General features: G+C 57.7%; 1 protein-coding gene across 2 annotated transcripts in view; it reads left to right on the top strand.

Annotated features, from left to right (window-relative positions):
• Positions 1-1,333: 1,333 nt before the first annotated feature.
• Positions 1,334-24,986, top strand: part of ankrd10a (ankyrin repeat domain 10a) — a 76,699-nt gene continuing 53,046 nt past the window's right edge. Inside the window, exon 1 of one of the 2 annotated variants that reach the window (XM_078205246.1) lies at positions 1,334-1,679. In XM_078205246.1, coding sequence (XP_078061372.1) covers positions 1,482-1,679 — 198 coding nt within the window. In that variant the 5' untranslated portion in view covers positions 1,334-1,481. The remainder of the gene's footprint in view (positions 1,680-24,986) is intronic. The other variant, XM_078205245.1, reaches the window with a different exon arrangement.

The raw sequence follows: 24,986 nt of genomic DNA, 5'->3' as shown, positions 1-24,986 counted from the left end.
CTGGTAAGGAGCCCAACAGCGACAGCAGCAATCTGTACCACAAATGTTAGGAATGCAATATAGGATTTTCCAGTTTGACCACTTGGAAACTTAGTTTGCCTTTGAGCCTTGCTGCAGCTCCGACCCTACCCAGGTTTCATGGCATGACTCCAGGTTTCACGGCTTCATTCTGGATTTTGGGTTTTCGCTCCAGGCCTTGGAGCTCCACTCTGGGTTTTGCTGATCCAGTTCAGATTTTGTGTCTCCAGTCTGGGTTTAGTGGCTCCACTCTGGGTTTTGCTGCTCTGCTCCTGGTTTTTCTGCTTCAATCCAGGTTTGTGGCACCACTTTGGGTTTTTTATTCATGGGATGTGGCCATCACTGGCTAGGCCAGCATTTATTGCCTATCCCTAACTGTCCTTGAACTGAGTGGTTAGCAAGGCCATTTCAGAATCAACCACATTGCTGTAGGTCTGGAGTCACATGTAGGCCAGACTGGGTAAGGACAGCAGATTTCCTTCTCTAAAAAATACAAAGGGCGGCACGGTAGCACAGTGGTTAGGGCGGCACGGTAGCACAGTGGTTAGCACTGCTGCTTCACAGCTCCAGGGTCCCGGGTTCGATTCCTGGCTCGGGTCACTGTCTGTGTGGAGTTTGCACATTGTCTGCGTGGGTTTCCTCCGGGTGCTCCGGTTTCCTCCCACAGTCCAAAGATGTGCGGGTTAGGTTGATTGGCCAGGTTAAAAAAAAAAAATTGCCCCTTAGAGTCCTGGGATGCGTAGGTTAGAGGGATTAGTGGGTAAAAATATGTGGGGATAGGGCCTGGGTGGGATTGTGGTCGGTGCAGACTCGATGGGCCGAATGGCCTCCTTCTGCACTGTAGGGTTTCTATGATTCTAAGTGAACCCCCAGATGGGTTTTTACAACAATTGACAATGGTTTCATGGTCATCATTAGACTTTCATTCCAGGTTTTTTTTATTGAATTCAAATTTCACCATCTGACATGGCAGGATTTGAACCCGGGTCCCTGGAGCACCAGCCTGGGTTTGTGGATTACACGTCCAGTGACAATACCACAACACCACTGTACCCCCTTCTGATGCTGGTCTGGGTCTTTCTGCTCCGCTCCAGGTTTTGTAGCTCCACTCCGGGTTTTGCAGCTCCACTCCGGGTTTTGCAGCTCCGCCCCGGGTTTTGCAGCTCCACTCCGGGTTTTGCAGCACCGCCCCGGGTTTTGCAGCACCGCCCCGGGTTTTGCAGCTCCGCCCCGGGTTTTGGAGCTCCAGTCCGGGGTTTCCCGCTCCATTCCAGCTCTCCCTGCTCCGGTCCGGCTCTTGCCGCTCTCCCTTTGTCTTGGCGCCGGTGGAGCGGGATCGCGGCACTGAGCGGAACCGGAGCCCGGGGCACCGAGTGGGGAAGCGGAGGCCGAGCCGAGAGCCCCGCGCCCAGAGCTTGAGTGTCCGGGAGGCAGTGAGGCTGGAGCCGGGGCTGAGTGCTGGTATGGCGGCCTGGGAGCGGGAGCGCGGCTTCTCCAGCGAGGAGCTGCTGGCGCTGCGCTTCCCGCTGCACCGGGCCTGTCGGGACGGCGACACCGCCGCTGTCCGCTCGCTGCTCGCCGCCTCCCCCCTCAGCCACACCGGCCTGGAGGACAACTTCTACGGGTGGACCCCCCTCCACTGGGCCGCTCACTTCGGCAAGGTAAGGCCGGCCTGAGGCCGAGCGAGGGCCGCCTATGGAATCTATAAGCACGGCTATACATTGTGTATAGGCTCTGTGGCCTGATATATAGAAAGGTCATATATAATGGAGAATATGTGAGGTAAGGATGGGAAATTAGCTGAGTAACATCATAAATAGCAGTAAATACACAAAGATGTCTAAATCATATATTTATATATATATTAATTATAAGTACTTTTAAAATAAAAGGTAAAAACACTCCGACATTAAAATTGTAAATCTGTGCACTTCCTGTCATCTGGTCCATGTTTACATCCTGATGTAAACATGTCACGCTGTAGTTACACCTCCCTGCCTGCAGGGGCGCCACAGGGCCACCGCCAGAGCAGCAAGGCGCCAAACCCCATTGTAAATATGGAGCTGGGAGTTAATGAGAGACATTTATCAAATGGAGGACCCAGGATCTGTCTTTAAAATGAAGTCCCAGTTTGTAGGCTGCACTGGCTGGTGCAATTATTCGCTCCCCCTCCTCCTGATTAACCCCAACACTCTCATCGACTGCACCTAGTTGTCTGTTTTAGCAGTGCGGCTCCTACATATATGGACAATATATATTAGTCCTCTGACAGGCGGGTGCAGCTACAGTGTCAGAAGTTTGCACTGTGGTTTCTATTACAAATCCCAACACAGGAATTAATTATGGACAAGTTCACAGGAAGTGCCTACAGATACAAGTTTTTAAACACATTAAATGAATGTATTTATTATGGATCTAGATCTGCTCTGTGTAAACATGAATAGACTAACATAAACTGCATATGTTTATATATGAAATAAGTGAGGGAATGCAATTCAATAATCTTGACTTTATCTTCAGGCAGTCTGCACAACTATAGGTTGCACATAAATAAAATAAAATCACAATCAAAATGTTTTGAACATGAATAAAATTAAAAGTTTGTTAGATTTAGATTGAATTAAATAAACATAATTAAACCGTGTAAAAATCTTGCATCAGCTTGAATTTTAGGTCAGCTTTTTGATTAGGTCCTGTGCCCATATTTATAAAGGGAGCTCCTTATGTAAACCTGTCATGTTGTAATTACATCCTCCTGCTTGTGGTGGTGCTGTAATGTCATCACTGGTTTTGGGGGTGATCAGTAGTTTACACAGGAAGTTTCCCACTATAAATGTGGACAGAGCAGTTTCTAATGCATACTCAGCAATAAGGATATAATAACCCACTTTAAAACAGGAGCTGAAGTGTACCTGCCCTGCCCCCAACCCCAAATCCACTGCACCAGAGCACTACACGCTACACCCGGTCATACTTTCCCATGTACAATACCACATGAGACTGGCTTGCATATCTTAACGTGTCTAAATATGTAATATGAATTTAACATCAATACGAAAGACGTAAAGGAAAGAGTATATTGTATGAAATAACTATTTCTTAGCATTGAATTATCAAATTATCTGACACACCATACACAGGATCCCCTATTTTAAAACCAAATGCCTAGGCCATTATTGAATAATCCTTTTCTATAACAACTGAATCGGCATAAATTATTTTTGGTGAATTTGGCTCCCCACGTCCATAACTCTGTGCCCTCGGTTTTCCCATTCCAAGCTACCAGTTTCCCCCTCGCAACACTTATAAAATGGGCACCTGGCCTGTTGGCCAGTATTGAGCACTGATTCATCTCCAGCAATGAGGATGCTGAGCCATCTTGTACCTCCAGCCACCAGGACAGCAAGTCATTCTCATCAGTGGGGCCATCGATCCATCCTCCGGCGATGGGAACATGACTGCCTCTCTGCCCATGACAGTGCTTTGCCTCCAACCTGCCGAGACACCGATTACTCCCTTGTGACCACCATATTCCCCCCTCCGGCTGCCGTGACCCTGTTGTCTTCCCCTCACCCCCGCCCAGTCGCTTGGCTGCCATGACTACGGCTCCTCCCTCCTCCGGCCACTGTAACCCTAGCTCCAGCTCCCCGGGCAACCATTTCACATTCCTGTCAACCACCAGGCCCCCATGTGTGCTCTTCTGATCTCCAGGATGCCTACATTCCCCTTCCAGTGACCATTACCCCCACTCCCTCCACCTCCCCTCTCCAGTGACCATTACCCCCGCTCCCTCCACCTCCCCTCTCCAGTGACCATTACCCCCGCTCCCTCCACCTCCCCTCTCCAGTGACCATTACCCCCGCTCCCTCCACCTCCCCTCTCCAGTGACCATTACCCCCGCTCCCTCCACCTCCCCTCTCCAGTGACCAGTGCATCCATTCCCCCCACCTTCGCCCTCCAGTAACCAGTGCAACCATTCCCCCCTCCAGTGACCAGTGCACTTATTCCCCCCACCTCCCCCCTCCAGCGATCAGTGCACCCATCTTTGGTCTTGGGTCCCCATTTTCTCAACCCTATGTGATTAAGATGCATCCCTTTTCGAGCTTTCAAGATTGGCAAACTGCATTCACCAAGAATGAGCAGACAGCAGTCACTGAGCAAACTGCCATCACCGGGGATCCAGCCACTGAGCAAACTGCCATCACCGGGGATCCAGTCACTGAACAAACTGCCATCACCGGGGATCCAGTCACTGAGCAAACTGCCATCACCGGGGATCCAGTCACTGAGCAAACTGCCATCACCGGGGATCCAGTCACTGAGCAAACTGCCATCACCGGGGATCCAGTCACTGAGCAAACTGCCATCACCGGGGATCCGGTCACTGAGCAAACTGCCATCACCGGGGATCCAGTCACTGAGCAAACTGCCATCACCGGGGATCCGGTCACTGAGCAAACTGCCATCACCGGGGATCCAGTCACTGAACAAACTGCCATCACCGGGGATCCAGCCACTGAGCAAACTGCCATCACCGGGGATCCGGTCAATGAACAAACTGCCATCACCGGGGATCCAGCCACTGAGCAAACTGCCATCACCGGGGATCCGGTCACTGAACAAACTGCCATCACCGGGGATCCGGTCACTGAACAAACTGCCATCACCGGGGATCCAGTCACTGAGCAAACTGCCATCACCGGGGATCCAGTCATTGAGCAAACTGCCATCACCGGGGATCCAGCCACTGAGCAAACTGCCATCATCGGGGATCCAGCCACTGAGCAAACTGCCATCATTGGGGATCCAGCCACTGAGCAAACTGCCATCATCGGGGATCCAGCCACTGAGCAAACTGCCATCATCGGGGATCCAGTCCCTGAGCAAACTGCCATCACCGGGGATCCAGTCACTGAGCAAACTGCCATCACCGGGAATCCAGTCACTGAGCAAACTGCCATCACCAGGGATCCAATCACTGAACAAACTGCCATCACCGGGGATCCGGTCACTGAACAAACTGCCATCACCGGGGATCCGGTCACTGAACAAACTGCCATCACCGGGAATCCGGTCACTGAACAAACTGCCATCACCGGGGATCCGGTCACTGAACAAACCGCCATCACCGGGGATCCAGTCACTGAACAAACTGCCATCACCAGAGATCCAGTCATTGAGCAAACCGCCATCACCGGGGATCCGGTCACTGAACAAACTGCCATCACCGGGGATCCGGTCACTGAACAAACTGCCACCACCGGGGATCCGGTCACTGAACAAACTGCCATCACCGGGGATCCGGTCACTGAACAAACTGCCATCACCGGGGATCCGGTCACTGAACAAACTGCCATCACCGGGGATCCGGTCACTGAACAAACTGCCATCACCGGGGGTCCGGTCACTGAACAAACTGCCATCTCCGGGGGTCCAGTCACTGAACAAACGGCCATCACGGGGGATCCAGCCACTGAGCAAACTGCCATCACTGGGGATCCGGTCACTGAGCAAGCTGCCATCACCGGGGATCTGGTCACTGAGCAAGCTGCCATCACCGGAGATCCGGTCACTGAGCAAGCTGCCATCACCAGGGATCCGGTCACTGAGCAAGCTGCCATCACCAGGGATCCGGTCACTGAGCAAGCTGCCATCACCAGGGATCCGGTCATTGAGCAAACTGACATCACCAGGGATATTGTCACTGAGCAAGCTGCCATCACTGGAGATCCGGTCATTGAGCAAACTGCCATCACCGGGGATCCGGTCACTGAGCAACTGCCATCACCGGGGATCTGGTCACTGAGCAAACCGCCATCACCGGGGATCCGGTCACTGAGCAAACCGCCATCACCGGGGTTCCGGTCTCTGAGCAAACCGCCATCACCGGGGATCCGGTCACTGAGCAAACCGCCATCAGCAGGGATCCGGTCACTGAGCAAACTGCCATCACCAGGGATCCGGTCACTGAGCAAACTGCCATCACCCAGAGATGATGTGGAGATGCTGGCGTTGGACTTGGGTAAACACAGTAAGACTTTTAACACCAGGTTAAAGTCCAACAGATTTATTTGGTAGCAAATGCCATTAGCTTTCAGAGCAGATATCCACTCCATCTGACGAAGGAGCAGCACTCCGAAAGCTAATGGCATTTGCTACCAAATAAACCTGTTGGACTTTAACCTGGTGTTGTTAAAACTCCTACTGTGATCACCCAGGGATCCAGTCACTGAGCAAACTGCCATCACCAGGGATCGTGTCACTGGGCAAACTGCCATCATCAGGGACCCGGTCACTGAGCAAACTGTCATCACCAGGGATCTGGTCAACAAGAAAACTACCATCACCGGGGATCCAGTCATGGAACAAATATCTTGACTAGGGATCCAGTCACTGAGCAAACTGTCATCACCAGGGATTCAGTCACTGAGGAAACTGTCACCACCAAGTACCCGGTCAACAAGAAAACTGTCATCACCAGACTTCCAGTCATTTAGCAAGCATCATCACCAGGGATCTGGTCATGGGGCAGCACGGCAACACAGTGGTTAGCACTGCTGCATCACAGCACCAAGGACCCAGGTTCAATTCCGGCCTTGGGTAACCGTGTGGAGTCTGCATGTTCTCCCCATGTCTGCGTGGGTTTCCTCCGGGTGCTTCAGTTTCCTCCCACACTCCAAACATGTATAGGTTATGTGGATTAGTCATGGTAAATTGCCCCTTAGTGTCCCAAGATGTGTAGGTTGGGGGGGATTAATGGGGTAAATACATGGGGCGTTTGGACTGGAGTCTATGTGGGATGCTCTTTAGGAGAGTTGGCGCAGACTAGATGGGCCGAATGGCCTCCTTTTCCACTGTGGAGATTCTATGATCACCAGTGATCTGGTCACTGAGAAAACTGCCCCTGCCAGGAATCCGGTCATCGAACTAACTCGCTGCTAGGGATCCAGTCACTGAATTACCTGCCATTCCAGGGATCCGGTCACTGATCTGTCATCGCCAGGGATCTTGACACTGAACAAACTACCAGGGATCCCATCAGTGAGCAACTGGCATCACGAGTGAGCTGGTCAGTGAGCAAAAAACCATCACCAGGGATCCAATCACCATGCAAACTGTAATCACCAGGTATCTGGTCACTCAGGGCGGCATGGTAGCACAGTGGGTTAGCACTGCTGCTTCACAGCTCCAGGGACCTGAGTTCGATTCCCGGCTTGGGTCACTGTCTGTGTGGAGTTTGCACATTCTCGTCGTGTCTGCGTGGGTTTCCTCCGGGTGCTCCGGTTTCCTCCCACAGTCCAAAGATGTGCGGGCTAGGTTAATTGGCCATGCTAAATTGCCCCTTAGTGTCCCGGGATGTGTAGGTTAGAGGGATTAGCGGGTAAATATGTAGGGATATGGGGATAGGGCCTGGGTGGGATCGTGGTCGGTGCAGACTCGATGGGCCGAATGGCCTCTTTCTGCACTGTAGGGTTTCTATGATTCTATGAGCAATCTGTCACCAGGGATCTGGGCACCAAACAAACTGCCGTCACCAGGGATTCGGTCACCGAACAAACAATGATCACCAAGGATCCGGTCACCAAGCAATCTGTTGTCACCAGGGCTCCGGTCACTGAGCAAACTGCCGTCACCACGGATCTGATCACTGAGCAAACTGCCATCATTGGGGATCCAGAATGAAGAAAGCCTTATCAATGAAACCCTTTATAATTAAGGGAGAGTTTTACCATTGGGTCTTAACACAGAGGAGACTGGGGAAATAGGCACACCTACACCAGTAGAACATAAGAACATAAGAAGTAGGAGCAGGAGTAGGCCATCTAGCCCCTCGAGCCTGCCCCGCCATTCAATAAGATCATGGCTGATCTGAAGTGGGTCAGTTCCACTTACCCGCCTGATCCCTATAACCCCTAATTCCCTTACCGATCAGGAATCCATCTATCCGTGATTTAAACATATTCAACGAGGTAGCCTCCACCACTTCAGTGGGCAGAGAATTCCAGAGATTCACCACCCTCTGAGAGAAGAAGTTCCTCCTCAACTCTGTCCTAAACTGACCCCCCTTTATTTTGAGGCTGTGCCCTCTAGTTCTAGTTTCCTTTCTAAGTGGAAAGAATCTCTCCACCTCTACCCTATCCAGCCCCTTCATTATCTTATAGGTCTCTATAAGATCCCCCCTCAGCCTTCTAAATTCCAACGAATACAAACCCAATCTGCTCAGTCTCTCCTCATAATCAACACCCCTCATCTCTGGTATCAACCTGGTGAACCTTCTCTGCACTCCCTCCAAGGCCAATATATCCTTCCGCAAATAAGGGGACCAATACTGCACACAGTATTCCAGCTGCGGCCTCACCAATGCCCTATACAGATGCAGCAAGACATCTCTGCTTTTATATTCTATCCCCCTTGCGATATAGGCCAACATCCCATTTGCCTTCTTGATCACCTGTTGCACCTGCAGACTGGGTTTTTGCGTCTCATGCACAAGGACCCCCAGGTCCCTCTGCACAGCAGCATGTTGTAATTTCTTTCCATTTAGATAATCAATTTTAGTAGAGAGTAGTAAGGAGATTGAACTGAAAGGAACATACACACGAGCAGGCAAGATTTCTCTACACACAACACTTGCACCCTGTATAAAAGTGCCAAAGTCATCTAGTCTGAAATTTCCATGCAATTCCTGGTCTGAGCCACTCACCCCTGAAAGAAACACTTAAGATATTGCATGCTGACATGGCCTCTCATGGTCTGATGGATGATGTCCCAGTGGAAGGGTACCTTTTGCTTTCTTCCTGTTTAAAAAGAGCTCAAGCTTTTGCCTTGGAGCAGAGCCTTGATGTGTTGTAAACTCACTGAAGGACATATCCAAAAGAGCAGCTGAGGAGCCAGGTTAGTCCTAATATCTGCACCTTCTCACTTTCAATTTTTAAAAAATGTTTTGCGCAGTTTGCTTTCCAGTTCTCCAGACCTCCATGCCTTCTGCAATAGTTGCTTCAGAGTTTACTGAGAAGAATGTGAAAATGAGAGATGTTAGAGTCACACAAATTAAGCACACTCCTGCCTAATCGACACATTACTTTCAGTGAGGTTGGGAGGAATGCCTCCAAACTGACAAGTCTCTGTAATTAAGTGCTGCCCTTCCTAATTCACTTTGTTCCTGTATATTGTTTTAGGTACGCTCTAACCTTTTCTTTGTACAAATTGTTGTGAAGATTATTAGGTACTGGATCGCAGTGCTTGAAAGTACAGGTTGATTGGTTGATTACAGCTTTGAAATTTGATTGATACGCTGCGAGGCGGGCTATCAGAAGCACTGGAGCATTCATTCTCTGCTGCTGGCCAGCTCCAAGACAACCGTTTGTACAGAGGTAACATCCATTTAAAGCTAGAAACTGCAAGGCAAGGAAGGAACAATGTTTTCACCCAGTACGCTCAAAACGAGAAACCTTGTATTTTACACTAAGCATAAGAAATTGCTAAGTTAATACTGTGGTGTTTTGTACAAAGGTATAGTACGTTTCTGGGCACTCCATTATAAGAAGGATGTGAACCCAATGGGAAAGGTGCTCTGTAGATTTACTGGGATCTTCCACAGGAATGAAAGGGCTGGAGTTCATCAACTCAAAATTAAAACTTCCTTTGCCCTGGCTGCGATGGTTAAGGATTGGCCTAAAGGAGGTATTGAAAGATACAGAAAGGCAAATATTGATTAATTCTTGGTGAGACAATAAAGCATAAACTTAAAATAATCACCAAGGGAACTTTAGGGGAGGTTAAAGCAGTATAATTGTGTGTAGAATGTGGAATTATCTCTGCCACAAAGCAGGATTTATTTTAGAGGGAATGTGAGTTACTTGGGGATGTCTTGTGTGCAGGGAGTGAGCTGGACAGTTGGACGAGAATAAAAAGGATAAGAGGGAAAATGACACCACAGGCACAATAAGCCCAAATGGATGCTCTGATTTTATTGAAGAATTTGTTCTGCTGAGCTGAAAATTGAATTCTCCTCATGCAGTGATTTCTGTCTTTTAGAAAAAGCTTTTTTTCCCTCCCCATCCTGACAAATGAGTATTGCTCAATGACTTGCCATATGGTCCATGAAAAAACTTCAACAAAGAAATTGCTTCCAGTCTGAATGGTGTTGTGCAGTGCGATGGCACCTGTTGTGTTTCTGATGGAAACCTTTTGGTATCCTCATCCTTTATTGAACCTGCAGTTTACAGTAATTAAACTGCAAAAGCTTTTCTACAGTGCCTGTTCAAAACAGGATGATTACTTCTAAATATTCCCACGTGGTAGTTTCTGACGTTTGCTGCAAATTATTCTTAGATCTGCTGCCTGACATAATGTGCAAAGAATATATCAAGGTCTTCATGTCCACTTTCCATACAGATACAGCAAAATCTTGGCTGGCTACGATTTAATGCTATTTGCATTTGAGGATTGATATTAACAGCTCAAATGGGGAGTGGGAATCTGCAATTCTGTTTCACCACTCCCCAAAGGGGAATCATTTGAAAATTTCCAGACTGAGATGAGTGGATATTTTTGTACAGTAAGGATATCGGACAAAGGTGGGTAAATGGAGTTGCAGGACAGATCAGCCATCAACTGATTACTGGAGGAACAGGCTAAAATGGCTTCCTCCTGTTACTGTTTGCTTTGAGTTGGCAGGGGAATGGTGTATAGAATGGAAATTAGAAGTTTAAGCATATGGGAACATGGACTGTGTGTATAAGGGACTTGCTAGTTTCACTGTGCGCGTTTACGACTCCGACCAGTTTCACTGTGCGCGTGTACGGCTCCGACCAGTTTCACTGTGCGCGTGTCCGAGACCGACCAGTTTCACTGTGCGTGTATGAGACCGGCCAGTTTCACTGTGCGTGTATGAGACCGGCCAGTTTCACTGTGCGTGTATGAGACCGGCCAGTTTCACTGTGCGTGTATGAGACCGGCCAGTTTTACTGTGCGTGTATGAGACCGGCCAGTTTTACTGTGCGTGTATGAGACCGGCCAGTTTTACTGTGCGTGTATGAGACCGGCCAGTTTTACTGTGCGTGTATGAGACCGACCAGTTTTACTGTGCGTGTATGAGACCGACCAGTTTTACTGTGCGTGTATGAGACCGACCAGTTTTACTGTGCGTGTATGAGACCGACCAGTTTCACTGTGCGTGTATGAGACCGACCAGTTTCACTGTGCGTGTATGAGACCGACCAGTTTCACTGTGCGCGTGTACGGCTCCGACCAGTTTCACTGTGCGCGTGTATGAGACCGACCAGTTTCACTGTGCGCGTGTATGAGACCGACCAGTTTCACTGTGCGCGTGTACGGCTCCGACCAGTTTCACTGTGCGCGTGTATGAGACCGACCAGTTTCACTGTGCGCGTGTATGAGACCGACCAGTTTCACTGTGCGCGTGTACGGCTCCGACCAGTTTCACTGCGTGTGTACGGCTCCGACCAGTTTCACTGTGCGTGTATGAGACTGACCAGTTTCACTGTGCGCGTGTACTGCTCCGGCCAGTTTCACTGTCTGCGTGTACGGCTCTGACCAGTTTCACTGTGCGTGTATGAGACTGACCAGTTTCACTGTGCGCGTGTACGGCTCCGACCAGTTTCACTGTGCGTGTCCGAGACCGACCAGTTTCACTGTGCGCGTGTACGGCTCCGACCAGTTTCACTGTGCGTGTACGGCTCCGACCAGTTTCACTGTGCGTGTATGAGACTGACCAGTTTCACTGTGCGTGTATGAGACTGACCAGTTTCACTGTGCGCGTGTACTGCTCCGGCCAGTTTCACTGTGCGTGTATGAGACTGACCAGTTTCACTGTGCGTGTGTACTGCTCCGGCCAGTTTCACTGTCCGCGTGTACGGCTCTGACCAGTTTCACTGTGCGTGTGTACAAGACCGACCAGTTTCACTGCGCGTGTATGAGACCGACCAGTTTCACTGTGCGCGTGTATTAGACCGACCAGTTTCACTGTGCGCGTGTACGGCTCCGACCGGTTTCACTGTCTGCGTGTACGGCTCTGACCAGTTTCACTGTGCGTGTGTACAAGACCGACCAGTTTCACTGTGCGTGTGTACAAGACCGACCAGTTTCACTGTGCGTGTGTACAAGACCGACCAGTTTCACTGTGCGTGTGTACAAGACCGACCAGTTTCACTGTCTGCGTGTACGGCTCCGACCAGTTTCACTGCGCGTGTATGAGACCGACCAGTTTCACTGTGCGTGTGTACAAGACCGACCAGTTTCACTGCGCGTGTATGAGACCGACCAGTTTCACTGTGCGTGTGTGCAAGACCGACCAGTTTCACTGTGCGTGTATGAGACCGACCAGTTTCACTGCGTGTGTACGGCTCTGACCAGTTTCACTGTGCGTGTGTACAAGACCGACCAGTTTCACTGTGCGTGTATGAGACCGACCAGTTTCACTGCGTGTGTACGGCTCTGACCAGTTTCACTGTGCGTGTGTACAAGACCGACCAGTTTCACTGTGCGTGTGTATGAGACCGACCAGTTTCACTGCGTGTGTACTGCTCCGGCCAGTTTCACTGTTCGTGTGTACGGCTCTGACCAGTTTCACTGTGCGTGTGTACAAGACCGACCAGTTTCACTGTGCACGTGTATGAGACCGACCAGTTTCACTGTGCGCGTGTATGAGACCGACCAGTTTCACTGTGCGCGTGTATGAGACCGACCAGTTTCACTGTGCACGTGTATGAGACCGACCAGTTTCACTGTGCACGTGTATGAGACCGACCAGTTTCACTGTGCGCGTTTACGGCTCCGACCAGTTTCACTGTCTGCGTGTACGGCTCTGACCAGTTTCACTGTGCTTGTACGGCTCCGACCAGTTTCACTGTGCGTGTGTACGGCTCCGACCAGTTTCACTGTGCGTGTGTACGAGACTGACCAGTTTCACTGTGTGTGTGTACAAGACCGACCAGTTTCACTGTGCGCGTGTATGAGACCGACCAGTTTCACTGTGCGCGTTTACGGCTCCGACCAGTTTCACTGTGCTTGTACGGCTCCGACCAGTTTCACTGTGCGTGTGTACGAGACTGACCAGTTTCACTGTGTGTGTGTACGAGACTGACCAGTTTCACTGTGTGTGTGTGTACTGCTCCAGCCAGTTTCACTGTGCACGTGTACGAGATCGACCAGTTTCATTGTGTGCGTGTACTGCTCCAGCCAGTTTCACTGTGCGCGTGTACGAGATCGACCAGTGTCACTGTGTGCGTTTACGGCTCTGACGAGTTTCACTGTGCGCGTTTACGGCTCCGACCAGTTTCACTGTGCCCGTTTACGGCTCCGACCAGTTTCACTGTACGCGTGTACGGCTCCGACCAGTTGCACTGTGCGCATGTACGGCTCCAGCCAGTTTCACTGTGCGCGTGTTTGGGGTCGGCCAGTTTCACTGTGCGCGTGTTCGGGGTCGGCCTGTTTCACTGCGCGCGTGTTCGGGGTCGGCCAGTTTCACTGCGCGCGTGTTCGGGGTCGGCCAGTTACACTGCGCGCGTGTTCGGGGTCGGCCAGTTTCACTGCGCGTGTGTTTGGGGTCGGCCAGTTTTGCTGCGCACGTGTTTGGGGTCGGCCCGTTTTGCTGCGCGCTTTTTTGGGGACGGCCAGTTTGGCTGCGCACGTGTTTGGGGTCGGCCAGTTTGGCTGCGCACGTGTTTGGGGTCGGCCCGTTTTGCTGCGCACGTGTTTGGGGTCGGCCCGTTTTGCTGCGCGCGTGTTTGGGGTCGGCCAGTTTGGCTGCGCGTCTTTTCAGGGCCGGCCCGTTTCACTGCGCGCGTGTTCGGAGTCGGCCAGTTTCACTGTGCGCGTGTTCGGGGTCGGCCACTTTCACTGTGCGCGTGTTTGGGGTCGGCCAGTTTTGCTCCGCGCGTGTTTGGGGTCGGCCAGTTTCACTGTGCACGTCTTTTCAGGGCCGGCCCGTTTCACTGCGCGCGTGTTCGGGGTCGGCCAGTTTCACTGTGCGCGTGTTTGGGGTCGGCCAGTTTTGCTCCGCGCGTGTTTGGGGCCGGCCAGTTTCGCTGCGCGCGTGTTCGGGGTCGGCCAGTTTCGCTGCGCGCGTGTTTGGGGTCGGCCAGTTTCACTGCGCGCGTGTTCGGGGTCGGCCAGTTACACTGCGCGCGTGTTCGGGGTCGGCCAGTTTCACTGCGCGCGTGTTCGGGGTCGGCCAGTTTGGCTGCGCGCGTGTTTGGGGTCGGCCAGTTTGGCTGTGCACGTGTTTGGGGTCGGCCAGTTTGGCTGCGCACGTGTTGGGGGTCGGCCAGTTTGGCTGCGCGTCTTTTCAGGGCCGGCCCGTTTCACTGCGCGTGTGTTCGGGGTCGGCCAGTTTCACCGCGCGTGTTCGGGGTCGGCCAGTTTCACCGCGCGTGTTCGGGGTCGGCCAGTTTCACCGCGCGTGTTCGGGGTCGGCCAGTTTCACCGCGCGTGTTCGGGGTCGGCCAGTTTTGCTCCGCGCGTGTTCGGGGTCGGCCAGTTTCACTGTGTGCGTGTTCGGGGTCGGCCAGTTACACTGCGCGCGTGTTCGGGGTCGGCCAGTTTCACTGCGCGCGTGTTCGGGGTCGGCCAGTTTCACTGCGCGCGTGTTCGGGGTCGGCCAGTTTCACTGCGCGCGTGTTCGGGGTCGGCCAGTTTCACTGCGCGCGTGTTCGGGGTCGGCCAGTTTCACTGCGCGCGTGTTCGGGGTCGGCCAGTTTCACTGCGCGCGTGTTCGGGGTCGGCCAGTTTTGCTCCGCGCGTGTTCGGGGTCGGCCAGTTTCACTGTGCGTGTGTTCGGTTTCGGCCAGTTTCACTGCGCGCGTGTTTGGGGTCGGCCAGTTTCACTGCGCGCGTGTTCGGGGTCGGCCAGTTTTGCTCCGCGCGTGTTCGGGGTCGGCCAGTTTCACTGTGTGCGTGTTCGGGGTCGGCCAGTTACACTGCGCGCGTGTTCGGGGTCGGCCAGTTTCACTGCGCGCGTGTTCGGGGTCGGCCAGTTTCACTGCGCGCGTGTTCGGGGTCGGCCAGTTTCACTGCGCGCGTGTTCGGGGTCGGCCAGTTTCACTGCGCGCGTGTTCGGGGTCGGCCAGTTTCACTGCGCGCGTGTTCGGGGTCGGCCAGTTTCACTGCGCGCGTGTTCGGGGTCGGCCAGTTTCACTGCGCGCGTGTTCGGGGTCGGCCAGTTTCACTGCGCGCGTGTTCGGGGTCGGCCAGTTTCACTGTGCGTGTGTTCGGTTTCGGCCAGTTTCACTGCGCGCGTGTTTGGGGTCGGCCAGTTTCACTGCGCGCGTGTTTGGGGTCGGCCAGTTTCGCTGCGCGCGTGTTTGGGGTCGGCCAGTTTCGCTGCGCGCGTGTTCGGGGTCGGCCAGTTTCACTGCGCGCGTGTTCGGGGTCGGCCAGTTACACTGCGCGCGTGTTCGGGGTCGGCCGGTTTTGCTGCGCGCGTGTTTGGGGTCGGCCGGTTTTGCTGCGCGCGTGTTCGGGGTCGGCCGGTTTCACTGCGCGCGTGTTCGGGGTCGGCCAGTTTCACTGTGCGCGTGTTTGGGGTCGGCCAGTTTCACTGCGCGCGTGTTCGGGGTCGGCCGGTTTCGCTGCGCGCGTGTTTGGGGTCGGCCGGTTTCGCTGCGCGCGTGTTCGGGGTCGGCCAGTTACACTGCGCGCGTGTTCGGGGTCGGCCAGTTACACTGCGCGCGTGTTCGGGGTCGGCCAGTTTCACTGCGCGCGTGTTCGGGGTCGGCCAGTTTCACTGCGCGCGTGTTCGGGGTCGGCCAGTTTCGCTGCGCGCGTGTTCGGGGTCGGCCAGTTACACTGCGCGCGTGTTCGGGGTCGGCCAGTTACACTGCGCGCGTGTTCGGGGTCGGCCAGTTACACTGCGCGCGTGTTCGGGGTCGGCCAGTTTCACTGCGCGCGTGTTCGGGGTCGGCCAGTTTCACTGCGCGCGTGTTCGGGGTCGGCCAGTTTCACTGTGCGCGTGTTCGGGGTCGGCCAGTTACACTGCGCGCGTGTTCGGGGTCGGCCAGTTTCACTGCGCGCGTGTTCGGGGTCGGCCAGTTTCACTGCGCGCGTGTTCGGGGTCGGCCAGTTTCACTGTGCGCGTGTTCGGGGTCGGCCAGTTTCACTGCGCGCGTGTTCGGGGTCGGCCAGTTTCGCTGCGCGCGTGTTCGGGGTCGGCCTGTTTCACTGCGCGCGTGTTCGGGGTCGGCCAGTTACACTGCGCGCGTGTTCGGGGTCGGCCAGTTTCGCTCCGCGCGTGTTCGGGGTCGGCCAGTTACACTGCGCGCGTGTTCGGGGTCGGCCAGTTTCACTGCGCGCGTGTTCGGGGTCGGCCAGTTTTGCTGCGCGCGTGTTTGGGGTCGGCCAGTTTGGCTGTGCACGTGTTTGGGGTCGGCCAGTTTGGCTGCGCACGTGTTGGGGGTCGGCCAGTTTGGCTGCGCGTCTTTTCAGGGCCGGCCCGTTTCACTGCGCGCGTGTTCGGGGTCGGCCAGTTTCACCGCGCGTGTTCGGGGTCGGCCAGTTTCACCGCGCGTGTTCGGGGTCGGCCAGTTTCACCGCGCGTGTTCGGGGTCGGCCAGTTTCACCGCGCGTGTTCGGGGTCGGCCAGTTTCACTGCGCGTGTTCGGGGTCGGCCAGTTTTGCTCCGCGCGTGTTCGGGGTCGGCCAGTTTCACTGTGCGCGTGTTCGGGGTCGGCCAGTTACACTGCGCGCGTGTTCGGGGTCGGCCAGTTTCACTGCGCGCGTGTTCGGGGTCGGCCAGTTTCACTGCGCGCGTGTTCGGGGTCGGCCAGTTTCACTGCGCGCGTGTTCGGGGTCGGCCAGTTTCACTGCGCGCGTGTTCGGGGTCGGCCAGTTTCACTGCGCGCGTGTTCGGGGTCGGCCAGTTTCACTGCGCGCGTGTTCGGGGTCGGCCAGTTTCACTGCGCGCGTGTTCGGGGTCGGCCAGTTTTGCTCCGCGCGTGTTCGGGGTCGGCCAGTTTCACTGTGCGTGTGTTCGGTTTCGGCCAGTTTCACTGCGCGCGTGTTTGGGGTCGGCCAGTTTCACTGCGCGCGTGTTTGGGGTCGGCCAGTTTCGCTGCGCGCGTGTTTGGGGTCGGCCAGTTTCGCTGCGCGCGTGTTTGGGGTCGGCCAGTTTCGCTGCGCGCGTGTTCGGGGTCGGCCAGTTTCACTGCGCGCGTGTTTGGGGTCGGCCAGTTTCACTGCGCGCGTGTTCGGGGTCGGCCAGTTTCACTGCGCGCGTGTTCGGGGTCGGCCAGTTTTGCTCCGCGCGTGTTCGGGGTCGGCCAGTTTCACTGTGCGTGTGTTCGGTTTCGGCCAGTTTCACTGCGCGCGTGTTCGGGGTCGGCCAGTTTCACTGCGCGCGTGTTCGGGGTCGGCCAGTTACACTGCGCGCGTGTTCGGGGTCGGCCGGTTTTGCTGCGCGCGTGTTCGGGGTCGGCCAGTTTCGCTGCGCGCGTGTTCGGGGTCGGCCTGTTTCACTGTGCGCGTGTTCGGGGTCGGCCAGTTACACTGCGCGCGTGTTCGGGGTCGGCCAGTTACACTGCGCGCGTGTTCGGGGTCGGCCAGTTTCACTGCGCGCGTGTTCGGGGTCGGCCAGTTTTGCTGCGCGCGTGTTTGGGGTCGGCCAGTTTGGCTGTGCACGTGTTTGGGGTCGGCCAGTTTGGCTGCGCACGTGTTGGGGGTCGGCCAGTTTGGCTGCGCGTCTTTTCAGGGCCGGCCCGTTTCACTGCGCGTGTGTTCGGGGTCGGCCAGTTTCACCGCGCGTGTTCGGGGTCGGCCAGTTTCACCGCGCGTGTTCGGGGTCGGCCAGTTTCACCGCGCGTGTTCGGGGTCGGCCAGTTTTGCTCCGCGCGTGTTCGGGGTCGGCCAGTTTCACTGTGCGCGTGTTCGGGGTCGGCCAGTTACACTGCGCGCGTGTTCGGGGTCGGCCAGTTTCACTGTGCGCGTGTTCGGGGTCGGCCAGTTTTGCTGCGCACGTGTTTGGGGTCGGCCCGTTTTGCTGCGCGCGTGTTCGGGGTCGGCCCGTTTTGCTGCGCGCGTGTTTGGGGTCGGCCAGTTTGGCTGCGCGCGTGTCTGGGTCGGCCCGTTTTGCTGCGCGCGTGTTCGGGGTCGGCCCGTTTCACCGCGCGTGTTTGGGGTCGGCCAGTTTCACTGCGCGCGTGTTTGGGGTCGGCCAGTTTCACTGTGCGCGTGTTCGGGGTCGGCCAGTTACACTGCGCGCGTGTTTGGGGTCGGCCCGTTTTGCTGCGCGCGTGTTCGGGGTCGGCCCGTTTTGCTGCGCGCGTGTTCGGTGTCGGCCCGTTTTGCTGCGCGCGTGTTCGGGGTCGGCCCGTTTTGCTGCACACGTGTTTGGGGTCGGCCAGTTTGGCTGCGCACGTGTTTGGGGTCGGCCCGTTTTGCTGCGCGCGTGTTCGGGGTCGGCCAGTTTGGCTGCGCGCGTGTTTGGGGTCGGCCAGTTTGGCTGCGCGCGTGTTCGGGGACGGCCAGTTTCGCTGTGTGCGTGTTCGGGGTCGGCCAGTTAGGCTGCGCGCGTGTTCGGGGTCGGTCAGTTTTGCTGCGCGCGTGTTCGGGGTCGGCCAGTTTGTCTGCGCGCGTGTTCGGGGTCGGCCAGTTTGGCTGCGCGCGTGTTCGGGGCGAGCCTGTTTCACTGCGTGCGTGTTCGGGGTCGGCCAGTTTCGCTCCGCGCGTGTTCGGGGTCGGTCAGTTTCACTGCGCGCGTGTTTGGGGTCGGCCAGTTTCGCTGCGCGCGTGTTCGGGGTCGGCCAGTTACACTGCGCGCGTGTTCGGGGTCGGCCAGTTACACTGCGCGCGTGTTCGGGGTCGGCCAGTTACACTGCGCGCGTGTTCGGGGTCGGCCAGTTTTGCTGCGCGCGTGTTTGGGGTCGGCCAGTTTTGCTGCGCGCGTGTTCGGGGTCGGCCAGTTTCGCTGCGCGCGTGTTCGGGGTCGGCCTGTTTCACTGTGCGCGTGTTCGGGGTCGGCCTGTTTCACTGTGCGCGTGTTCGGGGTCGGCCAGTTTCACTGCGCGCGTGTTCGGGGTCGGCCAGTTTGGCTGCGCACGTGTTGGGGGTCGGCCAGTTTGGCTGCGCGTCTTTTCAGGGCCGGCCCGTTTCACTGCGCGTGTGTTCGGGGTCGGCCAGTTTCACCGCGCGTGTTCGGGGTCGGCCAGTTTCACCGCGCGTGTTCGGGGTCGGCCAGTTACACTGCGCGCGTGTTCGGGGTCGGCCAGTTTCACTGCGCGCGTGTTCGGGGTCGGCCAGTTTCACTGCGCGCGTGTTCGGGGTCGGCCAGTTTCACTGCGCGCGTGTTCGGGGTCGGCCAGTTTCACTGCGCGCGTGTTCGGGGTCGGCCAGTTTCACTGCGCGCGTGTTCGGGGTCGGCCAGTTTCACTGCGCGCGTGTTCGGGGTCGGCCAGTTTCACTGCGCGCGTGTTCGGGGTCGGCCAGTTACACTGCGCGCGTGTTCGGGGTCGGCCAGTTTTGCTCCGCGCGTGTTCGGGGTCGGCCAGTTTTGCTCCGCGCGTGTTCGGGGTCGGCCAGTTTCACTGCGCGCGTGTTCGGGGTCGGCCAGTTTCACTGCGCGCGTGTTCGGGGTCGGCCAGTTTTGCTCCGCGCGTGTTCGGGGTCGGCCAGTTTCACTGTGCGTGTGTTCGGTTTCGGCCAGTTTCACTGCGCGCGTGTTTGGGGTCGGCCAGTTTCACTGCGCGCGTGTTTGGGGTCGGCCAGTTTCGCTGCGCGCGTGTTTGGGGTCGGCCAGTTTCACTGCGCGCGTGTTCGGGGTCGGCCAGTTACACTGCGCGCGTGTTCGGGGTCGGCCGGTTTTGCTGCGCGCGTGTTTGGGGTCGGCCAGTTTTGCTGCGCGCGTGTTCGGGGTCGGCCAGTTTCGCTGCGCGCGTGTTCGGGGTCGGCCTGTTTCACTGTGCGCGTGTTCGGGGTCGGCCAGTTTGTCTGCGCGCGTGTTCGGGGTCGGCCAGTTTGTCTGCGCGCGTGTTCGGGGTCGGCCAGTTTCGCTGCGCGCGTGTTCGGGGTCGGCCAGTTTCACTGTGCGCGTGTTCGGGGTCGGCCAGTTACACTGCGCGCGTGTTCGGGGTCGGCCAGTTACACTGCGCGCGTGTTCGGGGTCGGCCAGTTTCACTGCGCGCGTGTTCGGGGTCGGCCAGTTTTGCTGCGCGCGTGTTTGGGGTCGGCCAGTTTGGCTGTGCACGTGTTTGGGGTCGGCCAGTTTGGCTGCGCACGTGTTGGGGGTCGGCCTGTTTCACTGCGCGCGTGTTCGGGGTCGGCCAGTTTCACTGCGCGCGTGTTCGGGGTCGGCCAGTTACACTGCGCGCGTGTTCGGGGTCGGCCAGTTTTGCTCCGCCCGTGTTCGGGGTCGGCCAGTTACACTGCGCGCGTGTTCGGGGTCGGCCAGTTTCACTGCGCGCGTGTTCGGGGTCGGCCAGTTACACTGCGCGCGTGTTCGGGGTCGGCCAGTTTTGCTCCGCGCGTGTTCGGGGTCGGCCAGTTTTGCTCCGCGCGTGTTCGGGGTCGGCCAGTTTCACTGCGCGCGTGTTCGGGGTCGGCCAGTTTCACTGCGCGCGTGTTCGGGGTCGGCCAGTTTTGCTCCGCGCGTGTTCGGGGTCGGCCAGTTTCACTGTGCGTGTGTTCGGTTTCGGCCAGTTTCACTGCGCGCGTGTTTGGGGTCGGCCAGTTTCACTGCGCGCGTGTTTGGGGTCGGCCAGTTTCGCTGCGCGCGTGTTTGGGGTCGGCCAGTTTCACTGCGCGCGTGTTCGGGGTCGGCCAGTTACACTGCGCGCGTGTTCGGGGTCGGCCGGTTTTGCTGCGCGCGTGTTTGGGGTCGGCCAGTTTTGCTGCGCGCGTGTTCGGGGTCGGCCAGTTTCGCTGCGCGCGTGTTCGGGGTCGGCCTGTTTCACTGTGCGCGTGTTCGGGGTCGGCCAGTTTGTCTGCGCGCGTGTTCGGGGTCGGCCAGTTTGTCTGCGCGCGTGTTCGGGGTCGGCCAGTTTCGCTGCGCGCGTGTTCGGGGTCGGCCAGTTTCACTGTGCGCGTGTTCGGGGTCGGCCAGTTACACTGCGCGCGTGTTCGGGGTCGGCCAGTTACACTGCGCGCGTGTTCGGGGTCGGCCAGTTTCACTGCGCGCGTGTTCGGGGTCGGCCAGTTTTGCTGCGCGCGTGTTTGGGGTCGGCCAGTTTGGCTGTGCACGTGTTTGGGGTCGGCCAGTTTGGCTGCGCACGTGTTGGGGGTCGGCCAGTTTGGCTGCGCGTCTTTTCAGGGCCGGCCCGTTTCACTGCGCGTGTGTTCGGGGTCGGCCAGTTTCACCGCGCGTGTTCGGGGTCGGCCAGTTTCACCGCGCGTGTTCGGGGTCGGCCAGTTTCACCGCGCGTGTTCGGGGTCGGCCAGTTTCACCGCGCGTGTTCGGGGTCGGCCAGTTTTGCTCCGCGCGTGTTCGGGGTCGGCCAGTTTCACTGTGCGCGTGTTCGGGGTCGGCCAGTTACACTGCGCGCGTGTTCGGGGTCGGCCAGTTTCACTGTGCGCGTGTTCGGGGTCGGCCAGTTTTGCTGCGCACGTGTTTGGGGTCGGCCCGTTTTGCTGCGCGCGTGTTCGGGGTCGGCCCGTTTTGCTGCGCGCGTGTTTGGGGTCGGCCAGTTTGGCTGCGCGCGTGTTTGGGTCGGCCCGTTTTGCTGCGCGCGTGTTCGGGGTCGGCCCGTTTCACCGCGCGTGTTCGGGGTCGGCCAGTTTTGCTCCGCGCGTGTTCGAGGTCGGCCAGTTTCACTGTGCGCGTGTTCGGGGTCGGCCAGTTTCACTGCGCGCGTGTTTGGGGTCGGCCAGTTTCACTGTGCGCGTGTTCGGGGTCGGCCAGTTTCACTGTGCGCGTGTTCGGCGTCGGCCAGTTACACTGCGCGCGTGTTCGGGGTCGGCCAGTTACACTGCGCGCGTGTTTGGGGTCGGCCCGTTTTGCTGCGCGCGTGTTCGGGGTCGGCCCGTTTTGCTGCGCGCGTGTTCGGTGTCGGCCCGTTTTGCTGCGCGCGTGTTCGGGGTCGGCCCGTTTTGCTGCACACGTGTTTGGGGTCGGCCAGTTTGGCTGCGCACGTGTTTGGGGTCGGCCCGTTTTGCTGCGCGCGTGTTCGGGGTCGGCCAGTTTGGCTGCGCGCGTGTTTGGGGTCGGCCAGTTTGGCTGCGCGCGTGTTCGGGGACGGCCAGTTTCGCTGTGTGCGTGTTCGGGGACGGCCAGTTTCACTGCGCGCGTGTTCGGGGTCGGCCAGTTTCACTGTGCGCGTGTTTGGGGTCGGCCAGTTTGGCTGCGCGGGTGTTTGGGGTCGGCCAGTTCCACTGCGCGCGTGTTCGGGGTCGGCCAGTTTCACTGTGCGCGTGTTTGGGGTCGGCAAGTTTGGCTGCGCGCGTGTTTGGGGTCGGCCAGTTTCACTGTGCGCGTGTTTGGGGTCGGCAAGTTTGGCTGCGCGCGTGTTTGGGGTCGGCCAGTTTCACTGCGCGCGTGTTTGGGGTCGGCCAGTTTCACTGCGCACGTGTTTGGGGTCGGCCAGTTTGGCTGCGCGCGTGTTCGGGGTCGGTCAGTTTCACTGCGCGCTTGTTCAGGGTCGGCCAGTTAGGCTGCGCGCGTGTTCGGGGTCGGTCAGTTTTGCTCCGCGCGTGTTCGGGGTCGGCCAGTTTGGCTGCGCGCGTGTTCGGGGCCGGCCAGTTTCACTGTGCGCGTGTTCGGGGTCGGCCAGTTACACTGCGCGCGTGTTCGGGGTCGGCCAGTTACACTGCGCGCGTGTTCGGGGTCGGCCAGTTTCACTGCGCGCGTGTTCGGGGTCGGCCAGTTTTGCTGCGCGCGTGTTTGGGGTCGGCCAGTTTGGCTGTGCACGTGTTTGGGGTCGGCCAGTTTGGCTGCGCACGTGTTGGGGGTCGGCCAGTTTGGCTGCGCGTCTTTTCAGGGCCGGCCCGTTTCACTGCGCGTGTGTTCGGGGTCGGCCAGTTTCACCGCGCGTGTTCGGGGTCGGCCAGTTTCACCGCGCGTGTTCGGGGTCGGCCAGTTTCACCGCGCGTGTTCGGGGTCGGCCAGTTTTGCTCCGCGCGTGTTCGGGGTCGGCCAGTTTCACTGTGCGCGTGTTCGGGGTCGGCCAGTTACACTGTGCGCGTGTTCGGGGTCGGCCAGTTTCACTGTGCGCGTGTTCGGGGTCGGCCAGTTTTGCTGCGCACGTGTTTGTGGTCGGCCCGTTTTGCTGCGCGCGTGTTCGGGGTCGGCCCGTTTTGCTGCGCGCGTGTTCGGGGTCGGCCCGTTTTGCTGCGCACGTGTTTGGGGTCGGCCAGTTTGGCTGCGCACGTGTTTGGGGTCGGCCCGTTTTGCTGCGCGCGTGTTCGGGGTCGGCCCGTTTCACCGCGCGTGTTCGGGGTCGGCCAGTTTTGCTCCGCGCGTGTTCGGGGTCGGCCAGTTTCACTGCGCGCGTGTTTGGGGTCGGCCAGTTTCACTGTGCGCGTGTTCGGGGTCGGCCAGTTACACTGCGCGCGTGTTCGAGGTCGGCCAGTTACACTGTGCGCGTGTTTGGGGTCGGCCCGTTTTGCTGCGCGCGTGTTCGGGGTCGGCCCGTTTTGCTGCGCGCGTGTTCGGTGTCGGCCCGTTTTGCTGCGCGCGTGTTCGGGGTCAGCCCGTTTTGCTGCACACGTGTTTGGGGTCGGCCAGTTTGGCTGCGCACGTGTTTGGGGTCGGCCCGTTTTGCTGCGCGCGTGTTCGGGGTCGGCCAGTTTGGCTGCGCGCGTGTTTGGGGTCGGCCAGTTTGGCTGCGCGCGTGTTCGGGGACGGCCAGTTTCGCTGTGTGCGTGTTCGGGGACGGCCGGTTTCACTGCGCGCGTGTTCGGGGTCGGCCAGTTTCACTGTGCGCGTGTTTGGGGTCGGCCAGTTTGGCTGCGCGGGTGTTTGGGGTCGGCCAGTTCCACTGCGCGCGTGTTCGGGGTCGGCCAGTTTCACTGTGCGCGTGTTTGGGGTCGGCAAGTTTGGCTGCGCGCGTGTTTGGGGTCGGCCAGTTTCACTGCGCGCGTGTTTGGGGTCGGCCAGTTTCACTGCGCACGTGTTTGGGGTCGGCCAGTTTGGCTGCGCGCGTGTTCGGGGTCGGTCAGTTTCACTGTGCGCTTGTTCGGGGTCGGCCAGTTAGGCTGCGCGCGTGTTCGGGGTCGGTCAGTTTTGCTGCGCGCGTGTTCGGGGTCGGCCAGTTTGTCTGCGCGCGTGTTCGGGGTCGGCCAGTTTGGCTGCGCGCGTGTTCGGGGCGAGCCTGTTTCACTGCGCGCGTGTTCGGGGTCGGCCAGTTTCGCTCCGCGCGTGTTCGGGGTCGGTCAGTTTCACTGCGCGCGTGTTCGGGGTCAGCCAGTTTGGCTGCGCACGTGTTCGGGGTCGGTCAGTTTCACTGCGCGCGTGTTCGGGGTCGGCCAGTTTGGCTGCGCGCGTGTTTGGGGTTGGCCAGTTTTGCTGCGCACGTGTTTGGGGTCGGCCAGTTTCACTGCGCCCGTGTTCGGGGTCGGCCAGTTTGGCTGCGCGCGTGTTCGGGGTCGGCCAGTTTCACTGCGCGCGTGTTTGGGGTCGGCCAGTTTCACTGCGCGCGTGTTCGGGGTCGGCCAGTTTCACTGCGCGCGTGTTCGGGGTCGGCCAGTTTTGCTGCGCGCGTGTTCGGGGTCGGCCAGTTTCACTGCGCGCGTGTTTGGGGTCGGCCAGTTTGGCTGCGCGCGTGTTCGGGGTCGGCCTGTTTCACTGTGCGCGTGTTCGGGGTCGGCCAGTTTGGCTGCGCGTCTTTTCAGGGCCGGCCCGTTTCACTGTGCATTCATGTCGGGGATTGGTGATTAGATTTTGGAGCCAAACTTTACATTTGTCAGCGTTCATTTGTATCTGAAGAAGCACCATCATCCTCTCAGTATGATTGGATTGTGTCTGCTTGCAGATGGTTGTTAAAAGTCTGGAATTTAGTGTGGAAGAGCCTGGTAATTTATTTGAT

Source organism: Mustelus asterias, unplaced genomic scaffold, assembly GCF_964213995.1.
Source record: "Mustelus asterias unplaced genomic scaffold, sMusAst1.hap1.1 HAP1_SCAFFOLD_639, whole genome shotgun sequence".
NCBI lineage: Eukaryota > Metazoa > Chordata > Chondrichthyes > Carcharhiniformes > Triakidae > Mustelus > Mustelus asterias.
This window is presented reverse-complemented; position numbering and strand designations above follow the sequence as displayed.